The following is a 19357-nucleotide window of genomic DNA, read 5'->3' as shown; positions in this document are numbered from 1 at the left end:
CTAGCTGCGGGGAAAAATGCTTTGGTGGACGCGGCCTTAAGGTTACTAGATTTAAAATTATTTGTTTAATTTAGAATGGGTGCACGCTATGTTTTTTTTTTCTCAGAATTAGTGAGCTAGCATCATAAGATAGAAAAAACAACTATTGACAGACCAAGATTATAATAAAAGTGACTGTCCGATTCTAAGATAAACACTTATTCAGTAGCAGTAAATTAGGTGTACTAAACAATCATAAAACAAATAAATATGATCTTACCGTCATTGTGAGGTAAAATAATGAGGAAGGATCACTCTTGTCAGCCAATCACACAGCGACGTCGCGCCCGCAGTCTGTAAATTCCTTCAGAAAACAGCGTGTGGCGCACTTGAGCGTATTTTCAGACGCACATCTAATTTGAAATAGCTTTTTATGGGAGCGGCAGCGCAATACTTTGATAAAAAAAGATAAAGCTAGGTCAAATATTGTTTCCATTTTAGTTTTAATGAAAAACCAGGGGGGACCCCCCCAAGGTCATTTTTTACTTTAAAAGGAGCCATTATATCACCATGCCAAGATACAAAAGGAATTTTCAATATTAAATAACACATTTCTGTTTATTCTAATAATGATTTCTAAAAACACATTATTTGAGACAGTAATATAGAGGTGAAAGCATTTTTGAACAGTACGGTTATCCTGCGGCAGTTTTAAACTGCCTTTATGTGCATGACAATTCATCTTTATCAAACCCTGCTCTTCATGTGAAACACTGTTCAATCGCTCTTCTGTTCTGCATAATAACGGATTATATACACAAATACACACACCACTTTCACACACTGCTGCCGCTGCCAGTGGCCTCCACCTCGCCTTTCTTCAGTCTTTTTTTGGCTCTGATCTCATTCATGGCTTCTTCAATGGAGCGAGTGTCTCTCTTATTGGCCACAGGGACTATAACAACAAAACAAACACGATTTCTAAAAATCAAGGCAAAAGCGGTGTCCTCTGGTGATCGCATTTGTTAGAAAGAAATTACAGTATTTTATACCTCACACAGAATAACAGCCAATTTTACTACCACTACTTTTCTTAAATGGGACGTAGTTAAATTAAATTAAAATTACATTTATGCATTTAGCAGATGCGACTTACATTGCATTCAGGTTAACAATTTTTCCTAACATGTGTTCCCCGGGATTCGAACCCCCAACCCTGCGCTTGCTAACGCAATGCTCTACCACCTGAGCTACAGGAACACTTGCCTTGCAGTGCTTTAACATGTAATCTTGTGCATTGGGCATAAATTATCATCTTATTTTTTCGGATTTTTCTGTCTCACTATCCTGTTGCAAACAGTAATGTTTTTTTACTTTGGTGTTTTACTTAATAGTCCTTTATGCTACTAAATATGTATGCCTTTGATCATTTAATAATTTTTTAGGGGATAAAATTTGGATGATTCAGATTTAAAGTGTTTTTACAAAGTGTGCAATTCCTTTAATTATACTCACCACAGCCATATGCCCGGTTGGCTTGAAGCGTGTGGGCGGCATCTTTAGCAGCAGATGTTCCAATCAGATGGCTGTATTTGTCTCTGTAGTTTGAATTGGGTGACACGGGCCTCTTCTGAGTGTGACTGGCCTCTTCCATCTCCTGTGCAGCCTGTTCCTGAAGAGTACAGTAAAACAACTTGAACATGGTGTTCCAAGTAGTCAAATTGTGAGATAGCCAATTATAAAGACATGAACTTACAGAAAAATTAACTCAAAGCAAAGTTCTCCAAGATAATGAAACTACTTTCTCTCCTTATCTTACTTCTTTGAGGTTTTGAACAGGTTCTTGCACAGCATTCGGGATATTACCTTTAGCCGACGTCTCTCCTCGGCTTTCTGCGGGTCCCACTTCTCACCCTTGCGATAAGCCTCCAGTTCTTCATCTGATGGTGCAAACTCCTTCATAACAAACACCCAGCCAGTCAAACACAATAAGCATTAATACAGAGCAGTGGTGTAATGTAGCAAAGTAAAAATACTTTGTTACAGTACTTAAGTATTTTTTGGGAGTATCTGTACTTTTCTTTTTGTTTTTTTTATATTTCAGCCAACTTTTTTTCCTAATTTCCTAATTAAAATGTATACTTTACTCTGATACATTGCCCCGAAGCATATTCGTTACTTACTACAAAAGAGTCAGAAGAACACAGACTGCAGGAAAACAGGTTTAACGAATCAGTTGTCTGGCGTTTGCAAGTAAGACTCATAAAAACACTTTTGCTCATGGGCAAACAAGTGCGCATCTTGCACAACCGCAGATGTTTTCATTTTCCACTCAAGTCGAGTCTGGGGTGTGCGATATACAGCATTGTCTGGGGTAATACGATAAGTGTTGTTGTAATGATGTGCAATCTGACGTTATCAAGTAGGCTATATCACCAAATCACACAAAGAGTGCCCGCACATTGATTTATTAGTCTATTAAAACTCAAATTCCAGCCATTCTAAATTGTAGAGGGCAAAAATGCTTCTGAACGCTTTTTATATTTATATGATTTAATGTAGGCCTAGTTAACAATTTATATCACACAAAGTGTACCGTTTTTCTGCAGATGCATGAACACATTTAATAATTATTTTATACAAGTTCAGTAAAGCAATAAGTGACTTACATTTTTTTTTTGCTCAATTTTGCTAACAAAAATAGTTCCAACCAGATCACAGCACTGTTTTGAGCAATGGACGGTGTTTCCTTATTGAATGAATCAGCTTTTTTAAAGAATAGTTGAATAAATTATTCAGTTTTTCACTCATTAACCCGATCAAGTGCTTTGTTTCTGAATGAATCGGCCATTTGAATGAATTGGTTGAATCTCAATGACTCACTCAATAACCTTCACTTGCCGTCACCTACTGACGGTTTTAATTTCACATTTCGCCTATTTCTTTCTTTTTTCATGTTTTTAATTATATACGATGTCAGTATACAATGTTTTATGTTAAAAACAAAAGGCATTTTTATACAACTGTAAGTGCAGTTTAAATGAATCCATGTCCCCTTTGAGATGTGTACTGTGTAAATACATGGTATTTCAGATGCAGATTCCAGAAATGTTTTCTTATGTTGTAATGAAAGACAGTAGCTGCATCCTCCGGAGGTCGCATTTGAAGGCTGCATACGTCATCGGGGATGTCTCATTTAAGAAAATGAATTATAATAAAATTGACTGTTATTCCTTGTGATGTTTAAAATGCTATAGTTTATTTTTTACTTTGCAATTTAATGGTTACTTTTCTTAAATGAGACTTCCCCGATGACGTATGCAGCCTTCAAATGCGACCTCCGGAGGACGCAGCCTCTGAAATGAGACACAGCGACTAAGTACAGATGAAGTGCTTCTCATTCTTACCCAAATATACAAAATGGAAGAAATGGTTAAAACTGAACACAATCTTGTTACTCAAGCAGTGTTTGAACATTTATTTATTTATTTGCTTCTTTTTTATTTTGCATTTACTTGTATTTCTACTTTTAATACTGAAGTACGTTTAGGAGTTAAAAAATAATTTTCATACTTAAGTATGAAGATGACTTCAACTTCTACCAAAGTAATTTTCTGGTAAGATATCTGTACATTTACTTGAGTATGACTTTCAGGTACTTTATACACCACGGGCCAGAGTAGAACTGATTCTGAGTCTGGCTTCTCCTGTTTTTTTTTTTTTTTTTTTTTCTCCATTTCTTGGATCCCAGAATTTTAAGTCATTTCATAATTGTTGCATTTTGCTAAATGGTTGTTGTCCTGTTCATTATACACAACACTAAACACAAGGAAACACATTTACAAAGATCCTTGTGTGAGGAAATTGCACAGTACATACGAACCTTTTTAAACAGCATGACATATCTGCTCTCTTCATCCTCACCAAAAGAAAACGATGTCAGTCCAGCCACCTCAGCCACATCATGCCTAAGAGAGATGGAGGTGTTTTGCATGAACTGAATGTCACACAGGAAAACCGGTAGTCCTGCCTAAAACTCATGCCACTGGTTAAACCAGTAGTTGAATGAGAGCAGTGGCATACTTATTAAACTAGAATAGCAGTATGCATTTAAAATAAACACATTCTAACATTATTTACATTGCACTTTGGTAATCCCAGCTGATAATGCTATTCTGGAGAACATAAAATTTAACCTTAAACCAGAAATTGTACTTGACAATCTGAAATCTCTCATATATAACACAGTGTTGAACTCACAATATGCTTCTCTCGATCTTGCCCATTGGGTCATATTTCTTCTTCTGTAGTGTGCTGTCCTGAATGAACTCTGACATTTCCTTCTCCATCTAATGGAAAACCACACTGATTTTCAGAAACAAAAGCTCACTATGTCATACGATCATGTTTATGCGGGACAAATAAAGTCATAAGTTATAGTCATAAATTATACCTTTTTTCTAAACTCTGCTTTCTTTCTCTTCTCATCCTCCTCAATCTTCTTCAGTCTGGCAGCTTGTTCTGCACAGTTACAGTAAGAGAGGAATTAGAATAGACAATAAAATTACAAAAATGTCAAATGTATGTGAACTGTCTGTGAAAAATGTAATAAATACATTAGCAAACGTTATCATTGTTTATGACAATTTTGTTGTTGCAGTAAAGCTTAGACATCTGGGTGTAAGTTCCTCCTTTTTTCCTCATTTTAAAAGTCACTTTTGCATAAAAGCACGGCTTATTCATGAAGCAATTTAATAAATTAAGTGTATAAAAAGAGATAAACAAACCAGCTATGACGTCTAGAAGCTTTTCAACGGCAGAAGTGAAGAAACATGACGTATGTACTTGCATCTAGCATTTCTTAGGCGGTGATTGGCTCATTTTTATTACAGCGTTAGTGTCGCAGAGGACACTCAGATATTTCTAAAGTTTCACTTGGAAACCTACAAGCACACCCAGGTTCATTTTCCGGAATGTAAGGAAGTGTATCTGTAGGCTTAAAACTTTCTACCTCTAGCTTTCCGTCGGCTTTCTTGGTCGTGAACGGTTGGAGGCTTTTCCATCGAGCTCAAGATCGAGCCCAGGAGGTCCGCCATCTTTGGACTGTCTTATTTTCACCGGAAGCTCGCTGCATTCTTGAAATGGCATTGTGGGTAATGTAGTCCAACCACAGGCTTTCACAATGACGTCATTAAGACGCTCGCTGTATTTTGAATAGTTTGATCTTAAAATTATGAATGTGGTGGTCTAAACTTTCTAGATTTTACTTCTTTAAATAATACTTTCAAGATAAATTGGTTAAAACACTATTTAACTAACCCTGATTCATTCTGGAATACTCTTCCTAATCTTGTTTTCTCTAAGGTGGGTTGTCTGCCTTTCCTATTGTTATGTAATTACAATATCACCAAATTGCCCCTTAATTTGTCAAATTTTCATAAACAAGCGCTTTTGGCCTGGCACCTAATTTATAAACACAATTTTAGTCCTCTGTACTTTATTTGGAATAATTGTGATATTATCTATAAAAATAAGTCGTTATTTTTCCCAAACTGGGTTAAAAACAATTTTATTTTGGTTTCTCAATTAATCAATTCTGATGGATACCTGTATTCATATTCAGAGTTTCTTAACAAGTACAATGTACCTGTCACTCCAGGAGAGTTTGCTATTGTAATGGATGCCATCCCTAATGGAGCAATAACTCTTCTCAGAGATTCAGCTAGATCCCAGATTTCTTTATCAGTTGCTCATCCTTTTGATACAACGATTGGAAATATTTGTTTTTTATCTAACTCTCGTATCCGGAACAAAAAAATTAGACAGCTATTTCAAAATGAGATTGTTTCTCTCCCGTACATGTGTCGTAATGGCCAATTTGTCAATATTCCATGGAAGAAAGTGTGGACTTTGTCATCTAAATATTTAATAACCAATAAGGTTAAGGATGTGTCTTACAAATTACTTCATCTTTTTTATCCTGTGAAGCTTTACTTAAAAAAGACACTTTATGTTCTTTTTGTGGTGCTGAACACGAATCCATTTCTCATCTTTTCTGGGAATGCACATATACAAGTCTGTTCTGGAAGGATTTTTGTATCTTTGTTCGCACATTTTCATCACAGAGCTTCTCTTTGTTATACAAAGATGTTTTATTTGGTCAGCACAACTTTGATAAAGATTTAAAGGACCAATATTTTTTGATAAACCTATTTATTTTTCTAGCAAAATTCTTTTTACACAAATGTAAATTTCAGGATGCTTAGCCCTACTTTTTTATTTTCTATAAGGAACTTAAATCCTACCTGGACACTCTCAGTACATCCAGCAATTCCAAAGCCCTTAAAACTGTCTCATTGTGTCACTTGCATAATATTCTCCTGAATATATAATTTGTAGCTGTACTCGCAATTGCATTTAACCCTGGCATTGATTTTGTATGTTCTTAGCAATTCAATAAAAAAAAAAAAATTAGTTTGATCTTAAGATATTCAGCATATGATCGACATTGAAGCTTCTGAATATAAATAAATGACGGTGTACAATTATCAAAGAACAGTGTCTTTGCATTGAAGTTTGCCAAAGGTTTTATTACCACGTAAGACTCTCGTGTTGATTCATTAAAGCATAATATCGGCCCTTTACATCAACTCAGTGTAGATTAATAATTGCTAATTAATACCACATTATGCATATGAATCATTTTTTTGATTTCCATTCAAGGTATTTTCGTTTATTCTGGAATTGTCTTCTCCTCATTTATTTACATTTGAGAAATTAAATCAGTGTAATATTTGTACAAGTAATATGTGATCAATTATTATAATTCTTTCTGGTGCATGTCAGGACCAAATGTTTAAACCTGAAATCCACCAGTACAACTACAACTGTTATTTAAAATGGTTTCATTTAATGGACTAGTTTTATTCAGAATGCAAGTTGTTAGTTGTTTCAGCATAGCAAGCAAATAAGAAACACAATGGTCAGTATTTTAATTCTTTACTTGATGAAAGTTACAGTAACAGGATTTTTAAAAAGCTGGGCTGTTTGTTTGATTCGACTCTTCATTCAAAACAAAACTTACTATGCCTTACATACTAGAAAGATATCAAGTTGTGTCTAGTTTTGTAACTCCTCAGACCGGAAAATGAACCTTATTATATCATTGAATACATCACAATGAGCTATAGGGTGTGGTAGTGGCCTTTACACACCACTTTATATTCTACACTTTCCAGTTAACTGTGCTCAACGTTGGCAAACACAACCAATGTTCACTGCAAAGCAGTCCTTTATGTTGGGACATAGGGTTGATTGGGATCATAGGTATTTTGACCAAGAATCAGAATTATATCTGCACTGCCGTAGATTCCTCACAGCTACTTCTGTTGACAGGTCAGTACAGCTGTTGACCTTAAAGGGGGAACGTTTGTGTGGAAGGTGGGGGCGGAGTGGGTGGGTTACATAAATATCATTTAAAACTAAAAGAGGGATATGACTGGTGTGAACAATCCCTTAATTCAATTCAGTTTATAGTTAAGCTAGTCAGTCTGTGTAATATGAGAGTCAATATTGTCTTCACAGTCACCACCACAGCAAAGGGTCACAAACCAGTTGGTAAAGTGGCTCTGTTACCAATCATCAAAAATGGAAACTATTCTGGTATAGGATGTGGGAGAGAAACACAATGTGGAATTATGGCCTGTGCTGTCCACCGATGACCTTCAGGACTAATCTAGGAGTCAAGGAAATAGATCTTGTAGAATTTGTTCATCTGCTCCAGGAAGATGAAGGTGAGAACTGTATGTGGCCCGAGACGAGCGTAATAAGGAGTAAAACCCTTCCACAGACTGAAGAATCCTTCATTCCTTATGACCTTCACCAACACATCCTACAAGAAGAGAAAGAGAGAGTGAAAAAGAATGAGAGGGAGGGTGGATTTCTAGAGGTTTTACTGATACTATTAAATCTATAATTTTTGTCTCAATGTCAGGTTTCAACAGTATATTCAATTTAATGGATAGTACAGTACAGACCAAAAGTTTGGACACACCTTCTCATTCAAAGAGTTTTCTTTGACTATGAAAATTGTAGAGTCACACTGAAGGCATCAAGGGCTATTTGACCAAGAAGGAGAGTGATGGGGTGCTGCGCCAGATGACCTGGCCTCCACAGTCACCGGACCTGAACCCAATCGAGATGGTTTAGGGGTTTAACTTCTTCAAGACTGTTGGAAGACCATTTCAGGTGACTACCTCTTGAAGCTCATCAAGAGAATGCCAAGAGTGTGCAAAGCAGTAATCAAAGCAAAAGGTGGCTACTTTGAAGAACCTAGAATATGACATATTTTCAGTTGTTTCACACTTTTTTGTTATGTATATAATTCCATATATAATTCCACATGTGTTAATTCATAGTTTTGATGCCTTCATTGTGAATCTACAATTTTCATAGTTATGAAAATAAAGAAAACTCTTTGAATGAGAAGGTATGTACGGTACAAACCTTTGGTCTGTACTGTACATATATCTACTGAATGCAATCACTTTGATTATAAACTAAAAAAAAAAAAACACTAATTACAACAACTTGATATAATTGTAAAAACATGAAAACATTATAATTGACCATGGGCGCTGTAGCAAAAAAATGGCTGCTTCAGGTGTGTGTTCACGGTGTGTGTGTGTGTGGGTGCACTTTGTATGGGATAAATGCAGGTTCAGCAAGCTCTCAGATTTCATAAAAATACCTTAATTTGTGTTCTGAAGATGAACAAAGGTCTTACTGGTTTGGACGACAAGGGTGAGTAATGACAGAATTTAATTTTTTTTTTTTTTTTTTTACTAAAACAATTTATTATGTATTATGTATTTATAATGTATTTTCAGCAAAACTGAAATTATGTGTATTTCTATGTTTGTGTCAACACTGCCACAAAATAAGAAAAAAAAAGCCCTTTGAAATTATGGTGGGACTGACTATTACACAACACGACCATAACACTGGCACTGAAAACATCATGCTGTCTCGGCCTGCTGCTGATCACGTTACTGTCGGTGCACTAATACCTGAAACCAAATGCAAATCTATATTTTACTGTTCCTCTGGGTTTCCTCCAAGACAAGGGGTTTTACAGAAACTTGATTAATTTCCTGACGTTCTCCCTGCATCAGTGTGACTGAAAGGACAAAACTCCAGCAGTCTGAGATCGGCTGCTTAAAATGCAAAAACTGAAAAGGAGTTGAAAACTTACCAAACCATTTTTGTACTCTGGCTTCCCATCAATCATTCTCATGTTCTGGATTCTTTTGAAAAAAAAAAAAAAAATGTCAACATTAAATATGAAACAATTTCTACAGAAAACAAACAGAATCAGCTGGAAGACTTTTTAATATTTTGAATCTTCTGTTTTAAGCCAGGTGCTGTTTAATGGGTGAATCATTTGTTATCTGTAATCCTATGTTTTAGTTTTTAATCCACTTGTTCTTAATGAGAACGGGCCTTTACTGTCATATACATTTGGTCTGTTTTTGGTTACCCTCATTTGCTATCATTTCATACATAGAGACTGTGTATTCTGTGATATCAGTCACCATTCTCTCTACATATGAACAGCAGTATTAAAGTCACAAAAAAACAAACAAACAAACAAAAAACATCTTAATTTGTCATTAGCATGAATACGTAAGATAAGATACAATATATCATAATGAACTATCATGTTGCCTTAGATCAGTTACTGTAGCTTAATTATCAGTCCCAGAATTTACAAACCTAACCAGAAGACAACTGAACAAAACATGTGCGGTCAGTTACATGCGTTGTCCTGCACTCATCATTCCACCAATGTAAGATTTTGATATTTTTGGAACCCAAAAGCACACTGATGCACAATTTCAGGGGACAATTCAGCAATATTAATGAATTTCGTGGAATGTTTAGATTGTTTTCTGCAATACTGATACACCTGTCGTCAAGCTAGGTCCTTATATACTGTAGCAAATATATTGCAAGATTAACAATATAGCAAAATCTCGAACGATAGACACTTTATATTATCATCATAATATTGTCATACCACCCTTTCTCATATAGTAGTCTAGTAATACATCCCAGGAATTAAAAGTGATTGTACCTGGTCTTAACAATGTCTACAGGCATGGAGGCAGCAGTGGTGACTAGTCCACTGATCATACTGGCACAGAAATGACACAGGATATCATCTCTGAAATATCCTGCACAGAACACAGAACAAGAGAGATGCTTAAGTTCACTGCAGCACAACTCACTCATTCAGAAGAACACACAGAGAATGATACATCTAACAGGGTAAATAAATAAAAGTTAGCTACCATCTATATCTGATATTCGCTAGATTTTCAAGAAAAGCTAACAACACAAGTTTGTGACTGATAAGATAAAAGAAGGCTCATACCAGAGTCCAACAGTGCTTGTTTGGACTGGGAATATGAAGCAAGTTGGGCTGCGTTCACAACAACTGCTCTAGCCATGGTGGGTATGCAACCCTACATTAAAAATAAAACAATACATGCATCATTAAGTGTACACAGGGTTTCTGCAGGTTTTATGAAGGTGAATTAAAAACATTAAGAAAAAGTGAAGAATTTATGGGACAATCTAAAGGGAACACAACATGCTTTCTCAATGTAAATGTATACATGACTAGGAAGCACACTGAATGAGTTACATTAGCAAGCCTTAAAATACAACTTCCTTCAAATCTTCATTACTTTTAATTCATTTCACAAAAAAAATAGCTTAAGCTTGAATACCTTTGCTCCAAAGTATCTTGTGATCACACTGCAAAACTGCTTACTTTTATTGCCTTGTTTTCTTGTGCAAATGTATAAAGATTCACTTGAAAATCAAAATGACAAGATTTGCTAACGCTAACGGAGTCAGAAAAATCTAAAGAAAAGCATGTTTTTACTGACGAATAACTCAAATTTGTTTAGTTTCTTAAAAAACAAGACTTTGTATCTTCATTTTGCATCTCAAGTAAATGTATCTTGATTTAAGAAAGACAAAAAGACTGAAGGACATGTTCATTTTTTAAAGTGAATGCAGCATTAAATGCCATGACTTTATTCAAGACTTTCAGCTCTGATTTATGCAAAAAAGAAAAAACTATATAAAAAGTTTGAGAATAGTAAAGCAAACACACACACACACACACACTTACCCTCCAGAGTGTTGTCACTCCCTCCTCCCTTGTAATTCTGATGAGGGCATTGAAGACATTTGTGTAACCCCTTCTTTGATCTGCAGGCAACCTGGACAAGATAATGCAGGAAGTTATATTTTATTAATTGTTTCAATAGTTTAATAGCAAAAACACAAGATCATGACAATATTAATATTATTAAGTGTTATTTCAATATTATTTAAATACCATTATAGTGTTTTTTTTTCTTTTTAATTGAACATAGAAAAATAAAAGCTGAATCATCGTAAATGTATGTAATATTTTGTCATTTATATTTTTTTTCTATTTTTTTGTTTCTATTTAGCTTTAATTAGTAATTTAATACTTTAAACGGCAACATTTCTAATTTGCTAGAATTGTTTTTTTAATCTAATATTTATTTTAGATCGATTTCAATCATACAAAACCATTTTTAATAGTTTTAGTTAATGATAACGATTAATTTTGGCACAATGTATAATCAATAGTTCATATGACAATCACGATGTGTGTTGCGTGTTTATTCTAACAATTAAATTCCAATAATGCTCACAAATCTGCGTTTTTATAACAGTAAAAGCTTTTTTTAGTGCACTGTTATCTTGAGTCGTGTTTATCAAAAAACACTGATAAAAGCATATATACCCCCACTTTAATGGTATTTAGTAGCCTATATGTTTCTGTTGAACTTTGTTCTTGAACAGATGGCGCTGTATTAAGCAGTATACAAAAAGTGTTCCTGTTGCTCATAAAAATGTTTTGTGTATTTGACAAAAATTGAATTTACTTTTCTGTGATAAAAGTATGAGAGAATCACTACTGGGAGCAGAAAGTATCCAACTTTTAATTCTACTCCGACAGCAAGCGACTACTCTCTCCCGCCTGTGGTAGGCTAGTATAGTTCATCTCAAACAAGCTTATTCGAAATCTGGCAATCTGATTTGTCGATGCAGTTCTTTTTAGGATGCAAGTACTAAGATCTTATTGGAGTTTGTCTGAAAAGGAACCAGGTTGTTGGAACAAGCACTTTTCTAAAGAACAACTAATGGCTTAAAATCCTATAAAGTCTATTTGAGATGCATTTTAGCAAGTTAACTAGATATCCATGTGCAGAGCTATGTACGCCTTTTATAGGTTATTTCTTTAATTACAAATTGGCATACGTGTTTATTTTTGGATAGGGGTGCACGATATACAGGGCCGTAGCGGAGATTAGCAAGGCCCATTATTGTTTGAAAAGGTTTCATTTGTATGTTAGTTCTGTTTATTTATTTGTGTTATTTTCACAATGTTTAAGTTTATGCAGTGGCGGTTTCTCCATTATGGCGATTGGGCTAACGTGCTTTCGTGCGAAACCTTAATTTGTGGGAACAGTGACATCCAATAATATTTAAAAGCTATTTTGAATTTTAACAACAAGAAAAAAATGAAAAACTACTTTAATATCTTAATCAAATGTGAAAAAAACAACAACAAAAAAAAACAGAGACGGGGACAGCTATGTCTTTGCCAGCTCAAATCAGTTATCAGCTGAACTTTATCGACATCAAGGCGAACGTTACTTCAGCGCAGATTAATTATATTGTGTCATTGAAAGAAATACCATTTATTCATCGTAGCAATAATGATAAATTGGAAATTAAAGAATTAGGACAACCAAGACCAAATTTAAACATCAAACAAGTATCTACAAAGGGCAGGAAGTCGTATAAACAAGTATTTTCGAGGACGTGGTATGAGCGAAAAAAAGACTAGCAGGCTGCGAAGTAGCTGACGCTTTATTCTGCTAATTTACAGCTGCTTTTTGTTCCATCGCGAGAGAGTGACGAACATGGACAACTTCAGGTGTCATCTCTCGGAGAAGGTGAAAAAACACGAAAGAGCAAAGATGCATATGGATAGTAGGGAGCAGTGTAATATAAGGGAGAACTGTAAGTAAGCACTGTATTATAAGTGTGCAGTGTAATATAAGTGAGTTGTGTAAACAGTGATTTATGTGACTTCAATTATTTTTTATTAAACTGAAATCGAAGAAAAAAAGTTAATTTTTTTGGAAAACCTACATCCTGGCATCAGTCTTCATTTGCTGCTGAATTGTTGACACGCATATAGAAACATAAGGAGAGCAAGAGATTGATTCCTAATGTCAGTTTATTTTTAATTAAATCTATAGTAGTTCAATTCCCTTTACATCTTTAACTAGCCGTTAATTTATCAATTGAATGGGTGACCTATCCTCATTAATTGAGCAAACATTTGTCCCCCCTGAGAAAATTGCAGGAGCCGCCACTGAGTTTATGTTTCAAGTTTATAGGTGTCCAGGTACAGAAACCGAATAATCAAATGTAAAATAGCACTGCATAGTCTTCAATGTAAAATAAAATATACAGTCAAACAAAAAAATGTATTCAGACACCGTCAACATTTCTTACATTATCACAGTTTATTTGCTTTAGTTTAGAAATTGGTAATAAAATATAAGAACTCTGTGTCAGAACTATAATTCCTCTTGATAATGTCAGATAACTTTGATAGAAAGATATGTTTTACAGTCAACCAAAATTTCAGACAACTGTTAGTATGACAATATTTACACAGCTATCATTACTTTATTGACCAATTACCAAGCAATGCTTAATTTTGTTCAGTCTGTGGTGTGAAAAGATTGAAGATTTGTTTTAAGTGCTTTCAGACAGTCTCTGCATGCGCCCTGAACACCGCGGGTGCTGAATTTCACATCTTTTTCTGTTTGTTTAAACTGCGATTTGTATTTGTTCGTTCAGGTGCAGGAGGACACAAACTTCCTGAATGAGAGCTCGGTTTGGTGTTGCTGTCCGTGAGACGCGGCTCCCTCATAGACTGAATGGGCTCACTGTGTGCGCACCGAACACAGCGCACAAGTAACCTACTCAGTCGAGCTTTACCGCGTCTTGTGTTTGAACACTTTAAACTAAAAGAAAGTTTAAATTGGCAAGGTTTAAAAACATGTGAAAATATAAGCTTTGACGACGTGCAGCAGTGGCCTGTCAACTGTCCTGAGTGTCTTTTTAGGCTGGCCTCAGCCAGTCGGTTGATATAATCATTACCACCTTTCACCCCACTAGCGACGGCTCTGATGATATATATCGGCCGATGATTAACGCACATCTCGTCAGTAAAGCCGGTTATCTAATCAGCAGTAAATTCCATCAGGAGTGTGATTTCACATAGAGCAGCTGTTACTACACAGAGCCGATGTTAACTGACAAGCTGCGCAAATAAACTCTGATAACGTGGATTTGCGCATCTTAACAACAGCTCCATGTAGTAACAGCTGCTCTATGTGAAATCACACACCTGATGGAATTTACCGCTGATTAGATAACCGGCTTTACTGCTGAGATGTGCATTAATCATCGTCCGATAGATATCGTGCACTCCTATTTTTGGATAGGCCGAAATTCTGATGGTAGTTTTGTCTATTTTGTCTATTTGTCTATTAATTACAAACTATTAGTAAGAATGCTACATATGGAGTGTAGTTGTATTCTTCTACCTCCCATCAGCTGTCATTCGAATAAGCGCCACCTCAGCTGGAGTCCCAACAAACGCCCCCGTGGCCCCAGCAGTCATTCCTATTAAAGCCTTCATTAAGAAGTTAGGAGGTGTGCCGTCTGCTTTGGACATGCGTTCAAACAGGATCGTGTAGATGCCCAAACGGGTTGTGGTATAGGTAGCCTGCCTCAACAGACCCGCAGAAAGCCTACAACGAAAAACATGGGAGAAAACACGACAAAGACGAGAAAACTGTTAAATGTGCTGTCAGACAATAACAAGATCAGATAAAAATCAGATATAAACCTAATCAGATATTTACTGCTTGTGTAAAGCTATGGGCTCCCTCTACAGGATGTCCATCTACAGCTCCCTAGTTTCTCACATCCAGTGTCTGGTAAAATTAATCTTAAAAAAACAAAAAACATTCATTCAATAATTCATTCAGCTGTACTTGGACTGAGGTAACACATTCCTGCTTTCTGAAAAACTTGACCTCTCGATTTACAACGCCTGCGTCAGTGTGGTGTGCCTCTCTTTCTTACCCAGTGTAGATACCGCGGACGCCCTCGTTGCGAAGGATGCTGGCCACAGCATGGAAGCTGGTCTTGTATTCTCGAGCCTTTGAGCCCTGACCACTCAACTGCATTCGGTTCTTTACCAGGTCCAGGGGCTGCACAAACACAGTGGCTCCCATCCTGGAAGTCGGAGCGAATGTGTGTTAGCCAAATCATTTAAAGTATTGTGTTAATGCTAAAGGATTAATCCCATTTATGTTAGCGTCAAAATTTGAAACCAATCCTAAAGAAACATAAACTGAAAAAATACATTCAGACTATTTGCACTCATAAAATGCTAGCAAAATTCACAAACAATTACAAAGAAATGCCAAGTAGGACACTAAATTAAATGTGAAATTCTGAAGTGGAAAGCCTGTAGTAGTATTTTCTTGTAAAACATACTCCAATCTTTTTTTTTGTTTGTTTGATTTTTGTGAAATGAATTTTTCAAATTATCCCCAATAACGGGGAAAACCATATAATTGAAACTTTAAACAGAATCATAAAAGGAAGGAGACATAAAATCCAGTAGGAATTAAATTCTATCCTGTATGACCTAATTAGAAATATCATTTTATCACATCAAGATCCTTTAAGACTACAGTATTTTCCTTTTTCAAGATTATGATTGAAATGTGTTAGGATTTTATAATAATAACATGGGTGCTGCACACATCCTTTGAGGATCACACAGAGTACCTACAATGAACAGCTGCTGTTTCTTTAACAAATGTCACATCAAATGAATTTCCTTAGGCTCAGTTTAAACACATTTAAGAGTATTACGCCTTCAACTTCTACATGCAAGAACAACCTGTATATGCAATAGAATTGATTTACAGGTCTTGTGTTTGTTTCAGAGTCCATGTGTTAAAGTCCTGTCTTACATGTCAAAAATATTATTATATTTTCTTCATAAAAAAAAATGAAGTATTATTTTAAGGATGGAATTCAATGATTAAAAAACTACTTTTTTCAATAAGATCACCTATAAGTCCACACAATATGCATGTTCCTAAAGATTCTTTAATTTGAATTAATTCAAACTTAATTTAAATAATAATTAAAAGAAATGCTCAATTTAATTATGTTTTTGGATAAACTTAGGATGGCTCCTTTTGCCATAAATTCACTTGAACAGACCTCTCACACAAAAACCATGTTCTAATATATAATATATATGCACCACAAGAGATTTCTATTATTTTTGTGATTTCAACACTTGTAAGCTGCTCATTATGTAATGGCACGTTATGATAAATCAGATTTTATCATTTTATATTATGTTCCCATTAAAAAAAAAAAAAAAAAAAAAGCACAAGAAAAATCCAATATTGTTTAGTAACTTATAAAAAGATTAAAAAAAAAGATTGATTACTGTAGTCACAAGAGAGGAATTAGCTGTCAAAACCAAAATTCTCTTTTTATAATTAAACGTTAGTTAACATAAAGTACAGCATTAAAAAAAAAAAAAGAAATATGAAAAAAATGCAAATGCTGTATTTATGCAATGTGTAAAAATGCGGTTTATGTTAATTATAGTGAAAATACATCATCCCAATCTGTGATTTTCACATTTCTTTTTTAGACAATTTGACAAAAAAGTTGGAAATGTGTTTACAAGTTATATTCATTTGTTTTCTGTTTTTTATTATCATTGTTACATATGTCATATATTATATTAATCATGCTCTTCACTGAACCTACAGAGTTAAGGAACCAATTCGAACAGGAATTCCTCAGTGACAGCAGATCAAACCCATGCACCTTGACATTTAAACTGAAGATCAGACTGTCACGGGGTTACCAGGCTTCCTCTGGGCCCGCACATTCATTCACAACTGAACTGACAGAAAGAGTAGAGAAAATGTATAACACTAACGAAAGTAATAAACGCTCTTTGCTTATCGATAGCTCGCCTAGCGGATAACTAACCCTTATAAATAACCTCCCATCAAACTGATAATTCAGTTGATGTCCATGCAGCAGAGAGCGCCGCTGCATTCATGGACGCATACGTACCCAGCCAAGCCACCGAAGAGAAACTTAATAGATTTGGGCGAGGTTTTGGGCCTGGGTTTGGCCGTGTCCGCTGCGGCTGCCATGGCTGCAGTGCTGGTTTGGGTTTCTGGAGGACACCTTCGCTTCTGCCGCTCCGCTGATATACGGCAGCTACTGTGAACAGCAAGGTGACTGGCCTGAATTGCACAAGTCAAACGGGAACACGCATGGACCAATCCAATGCGAGTTTTCAGTCGCGGTGCCGAGCACGTAAGTGACGTGTTTGTTTTCGTGTAATTTCTCTTAAAGAGACAGACGCCGTTTTCATCTTGAACGGGCATCTATTCAAAATAGACAATCCACTGAAATCAATTGCAGAAGTCTAATTAACAACAACATAAAAACAACCTTCAGAAAGCTTTTGCTATTTTAACAGGCTATTTTAAAGATGGTCAGTGTCAGTGAAACGTTACAAATGAAGCATTACATACAGCGTTACTCTTGTAACTTTTCACACCATAGCTCACAATGGACCAATCACAATCGTCTGTGATTACTGGCTATATATTTTTCTTATACTTTATATGGAATACTACCATGTCTTGATTCCTATTTTATGTCAGGCAGCAGTCTTTGGTATTTAATGGATTTAAACGATTGTATTTTTTAGACTATAGATGTGTCTAGTAAGACTAAGCAGCGTAGGATTCGGGTCTCTGAGCTGTCATGCGCATGCGCCCTCTTGAGGTGACAATAAAAAAGAATGTGACCATCCAAAACAGTGTCCCTATCGAATTGTATTGCTTACTTTTTGTGATTATCATTAAAGACACCTTAACTCATAATTGTATACTGTGTTTTCAATTACTACTTTTTTTTCAGTGTCAATGCTGACGTTAAAATATTGTCCAGATCAATATATCCAAACCACTACTTTTCTCAGTGCTGTTTAGAATGGATCAATCACAGTCTGTGAATACTGGATTTCCCCCCCCTGTGGTTATTATCTTTAACCATTATCTACTGAGAATCTGGAAAACTGCACATAAAATTTTGATAAAGGATATACATTTTTTATTATTATTATTATTATTTTATTAATATTTTAAATGATTCTAAAGGTAATAGTGAAAAGGTATGGTAAACTATTAATCAACTGACAAAGAAGGACTCTAAATTAAGTAAAAAATAAAAAATAAAAAAGACAAAAAAAGAAAGTTTAGAATTACAATTTAGATTATTATATTAAAAAAAAAAAATCTGATGCTAAAGATGGTTTAGATAGTGATTTTTTTTTCACCAATTACTTACTTAATTTTTATTTATTTATTTATTTTTTATTTTTTTGAGCTTGGTAAACAGCATTTGACAGACATTTCTGTATACTATTCTATCGAGCAAGCTCCAGTGAAATTTAGACAAGAGTGGGGTTGTGGGTGCTATGTTTCTTGATTTACAAAAGACATTTGAAACACAAAATCATAATATACTGTTATCTTAATTATTACATTTGAACTTTTCTGTACATAAAATGAAATGTATTGAGTCTTATCTTACATCAAACAGGGTACCCGCATTAAACATATATCTTCTTTAAGAGATTGTTCCACAGGGGTTCCTCAGGGGTCAACCCTAGGGCCGTTACTTTTCTGTTTGAATGAATATTGGTCCTGATGTACATATTTAAATATACGCAGATGACACTGAGATTTATGTACATGACAAAACAAATGAACAGGTGGCACAAAAATAAAAATATTATGTGATGTCAAAAAAGTTTCAATGTCAAAATTTTTACATTGGCTTATTCAATGTTGTTTAACATTAAATGTTTAGAAAAATGCCTGTATGTATTTAAAAATAAAAAAGGACGAGGAGGTCTAACTTAAAATATTTGTTAATGGTGAAAAATTTATAAACTGTGAGTTATTTTAAACCAGGGCTGGGCAACTTTGGTCCAGGAATTCAACTGTGCTGCATAGTTTAGCTCCAACCCTAATTAAACACCCTTCAGGACCGTATTTTGTATTTTAGTATTTTGTAGTATTTATATAAGGGATCATATTGCATTTCTTAT

The 19357-nt window shown here is 35.1% G+C and overlaps 2 protein-coding genes across 3 annotated transcripts; both read right to left on the bottom strand.

The window, feature by feature from the left end:
* Positions 1-526: 526 nt before the first annotated feature.
* Positions 527-5154, bottom strand: spag7 (sperm associated antigen 7). Its single transcript, XM_059549075.1, has 7 exons — positions 4991-5154; positions 4433-4500; positions 4240-4328; positions 3863-3947; positions 1846-1935; positions 1495-1651; positions 527-934 (listed from the first exon to the last, which is right to left on the bottom strand). The coding sequence occupies exons 1-7, from the start codon at positions 5073-5075 to the stop codon at positions 816-818; spliced, it is 693 nt and encodes a 230-aa protein (XP_059405058.1). The 5' UTR covers positions 5076-5154; the 3' UTR covers positions 527-815.
* A 1808-nt stretch (positions 5155-6962) lies between these two features.
* slc25a11 (solute carrier family 25 member 11) lies at positions 6963-17505 on the bottom strand. 2 transcript variants are annotated; one of them, XR_009433829.1, is made up of 9 exons: positions 17302-17505; positions 15265-15417; positions 14721-14927; positions 11183-11273; positions 10415-10505; positions 10115-10214; positions 9233-9284; positions 7373-7870; positions 6963-7338 (listed from the first exon to the last, which is right to left on the bottom strand). XR_009433829.1 is itself a non-coding variant. In XM_059549725.1 (8 exons), the coding sequence occupies exons 1-8, from the start codon at positions 17382-17384 to the stop codon at positions 7715-7717; spliced, it is 933 nt and encodes a 310-aa protein (XP_059405708.1). In that variant the 5' UTR covers positions 17385-17505; the 3' UTR covers positions 6963-7714. The 2 variants fall into 2 exon arrangements, 1 of the variants encoding a protein (XP_059405708.1); XM_059549725.1 differs by having other exon boundaries at positions 6963-7870.
* Positions 17506-19357: the final 1852 nt, after the last annotated feature.

Source organism: Carassius carassius, chromosome 5, assembly GCF_963082965.1.
Source record: "Carassius carassius chromosome 5, fCarCar2.1, whole genome shotgun sequence".
Taxonomy (NCBI): domain Eukaryota; kingdom Metazoa; phylum Chordata; class Actinopteri; order Cypriniformes; family Cyprinidae; genus Carassius; species Carassius carassius.
Note: the sequence above shows the minus strand (reverse complement) of the source record. Positions and strands in the feature narration are given on the sequence as shown.

Coding starts and splice junctions, on each gene's coding strand:
- spag7 (XM_059549075.1), bottom strand. CDS start 5,075: ATGGCGGACCTCCTGGGCTCGATCTTGAGCTCGATGGAAAAGCCTCCA. Junction 1,652..1,845: donor AGGAGAGACGTCGGCTAAAG/GTAATATCCCGA, acceptor TGTACTCTTCAG/GAACAGGCTGCACAGGAGAT. Junction 935..1,494: donor CAACCGGGCATATGGCTGTG/GTGAGTATAATT, acceptor TTGTTGTTATAG/TCCCTGTGGCCAATAAGAGA.
- slc25a11 (XM_059549725.1), bottom strand. CDS start 17,384: ATGGCAGCCGCAGCGGACACGGCCAAACCCAGGCCCAAAACCTCGCCC. Junction 15,418..17,301: donor CTCTTCGGTGGCTTGGCTGG/GTACGTATGCGT, acceptor TCCGACTTCCAG/GATGGGAGCCACTGTGTTTG. Junction 14,928..15,264: donor GTCCGCGGTATCTACACTGG/GTAAGAAAGAGA, acceptor TTTTCGTTGTAG/GCTTTCTGCGGGTCTGTTGA.